The sequence below is a fragment of the Electrona antarctica genome, assembly GCF_951216825.1.
Source record: "Electrona antarctica genome assembly, chromosome: 12".
NCBI lineage: Eukaryota > Metazoa > Chordata > Actinopteri > Myctophiformes > Myctophidae > Electrona > Electrona antarctica.
Genome location: NC_136793.1, coordinates 10,565,828 through 10,568,323, shown reverse-complemented (window position 1 = coordinate 10,568,323; position 2,496 = coordinate 10,565,828). Strand labels below are relative to the sequence as shown.

The following is a 2,496-nucleotide window of genomic DNA, read 5'->3' as shown; positions in this document are numbered from 1 at the left end:
GTTGTCCGGCATCTGTTTCTGTTGTGTCTGACGTCACATGGCCACGTATGGAGATACCCGCATGGGTGAGTGTACGTGCCCAGAAATCCCCCTTGCAGGATCAACAAAGGTTGTTCTTTCGGTCTTAGCGCCACTTCTTCAACGACCACGCCTAGGTGGTTTTGAATGGATTGCTTGTTTTCTAGAATATACTTGGTCCAATAAAAGCATCATGGCATCTATAGGGAGGGCCATAGGGGTCCTTCGAGCTGGGACACAACTCTTCCACCGTGGCCCACACAGGATTGCCACTAGAAGGGCTGGCGGCGGACCACACATAGAGCCCCAGTACAGGCAATATCCACAACTCACCAAGCATCAGAAGTTCCAATCAGAGCTCCTTAGTGCTGCCATGTGGTTCTGGATCCTTTGGCACTGCTGGCATGACCCTGATGCGGTGCTGGGCCACTTCCCATGGCCCGATGCCTCCAAATGGACAGATGAAGAACTAGGAATCCCACCAGATGATGCTGAATTGGAGTAGGGAGGAAGAGGAAGGAAGTTCCAGAAGGCACTGAAAAGGCATCATTGTACATCGCTGAGGAACCGTTTCAATGGAGTTCAATGGAGTTCAATGGAAAGGTGGCACCATCTTTGAGTCAGAGTGGTATAGTTGAGAGAGTTACGACAACTCTGTTCACTTCATGGGGCCAGTCCAAAGGCGGCTCTTCTACATAGACTTCTATTGGCGAAGAGTGACAAAGGCCTGAACCGGACGTTTACGGAATGCATTGGAGTCTATGGGGTTTAGAGTGACAAACGAGTTACATGAACCAAGTGACCGGGCTGTTTTCTGCCCTCTCATCGGCAGAACTCTCCTTTTTTTTTAAGATGTGTTTTTGGGGCTTCTTATGCCTTCATTGATAGGGACAGTATACAGACAGGAAAGGGGAGTCGAACCCGGGGCACGTCGTCCGGCTGGCTTGGCAGCCTAGGTGCCCAGATGGTCGAGCTAACCGCCCGGGCCAGAACTTTCCTTTCAATGGCTCTGCTTTGAGTAACAAAGACAAGATAAATCACACAGCACACCTGTGTGAAGTGAGGGGCGCTCTTATCATCGCACATCATCATGACGTGTCGATTTGCTCAGACAGTGACAGACACATTGTCAATTGTGTGCCACATATATGTTTGTGTTTCCCAAACATCGACTGGATATTTCAAATGGATATGAAACTAACATACTCAAAGTCTTATTTTTGAATTCCTAACCCTGACCCTGACCCAGTGTCCCCCCAGTGCCTCCCCAGTGCCTCCCCAGTGTCCCCCCAGTGCCTCCCCAGTGCCTCCCCAGTGTCCCCCCAGTGTCCCCCAGTGTCCTTTAAAGAAACAGACACTCACACCTTACTACACAAAACGTCATTCCACCCACCACACTGTTGCGGGATCAAGGCCCAAAATTGGCCCTGGTAACCAGTTATTCAACACAGAGCAGAATAGCCAACAACAGATTAAAAAGGAATTTTGAGAACCGAACAGATGATCTTCTAACGGAATATAAAATTATATCGGCCTACAGAAAAAAAGACGAATCTTAAAGACTATCTGGTACACAGCAAGCTAAAAGGGATCAACACACCAGCACGCCAGAGACCAGAATACTTCAAACAAACCCAAACAAATAGTTAAAAATAGAACCACAAAACGCGTGTTGGAGATTAAACAACAGATAACAGCCAGCACCAGCAACTGTATTTATTTAATCACATGTGAAAAATGTGGCTTACAATATGTCGGAGAAACGAGTAAAACAATAGCTGCAAGGCTGAGACAACACAGATACAACATTAACAATGCAAAAAAGACAACTACAAGGATTGTTTAACATTGCATGGCACATGACATTGCAGCTCTAAAAGTGTCTGGACTTTCCCAATCCCAACTGGACAGTAGGACAAAGACGTTTTAATGAAAAACAGTGGATCAAGAACCTCAACACGGATTTTCCTGGAGGTTTAAACATGCCAAAATATCAAGTTGTTTTGAGTTTGTACCAAAACTCCACAGCCATATAGATGCTAAACACAGCCAACAATCAATGGAAATCAGACTTTGAATAAGAGACACATTAGCCCAATTGCCTCCCCATTGTCCCCCCAATGCTTCCCCACAGTGCCTCCCCAGTGCCCCCCCAGTGCCTTCCCAGTGTCTCCCCAGTGTCCCCCCAGTGCCTTCCCAGTGCCTCAACACAAACGGGAAATTAGACTTAAAAGTATTCTTTAAAGAAACAGACACTCACGCCTTACTACACAAAACGTCATTCCACCCACCACACTCGTACACAGGGATAGTCAAATCACAACTGCTGCGATTCCATAGGATTTGCACGCAAGGAAGTGATTTCAAAATAGCCTGTAAAACGCTATATAATGCTCTCAGACTACGAGGTTACACCAGGACATTCCTACGGAAAGCTCACAATACCTTCTTAGAGGTAAGAGTACGGGATCAAGGCCC

At 46.9% G+C, this 2,496-nt stretch overlaps 1 protein-coding gene across 1 annotated transcript; it reads left to right on the top strand.

Annotated features, from left to right (window-relative positions):
* Positions 1-211: 211 nt before the first annotated feature.
* On the top strand, positions 212-523 carry LOC306933742 (NADH dehydrogenase [ubiquinone] 1 beta subcomplex subunit 2, mitochondrial-like; the record flags this gene model as incomplete). Its single annotated transcript, XM_079516049.1, has 1 exon — positions 212-523. The coding sequence occupies one exon, from the start codon at positions 212-214 to the stop codon at positions 521-523; it is 312 nt and encodes a 103-aa protein (XP_079372175.1).
* Positions 524-2,496: the final 1,973 nt, after the last annotated feature.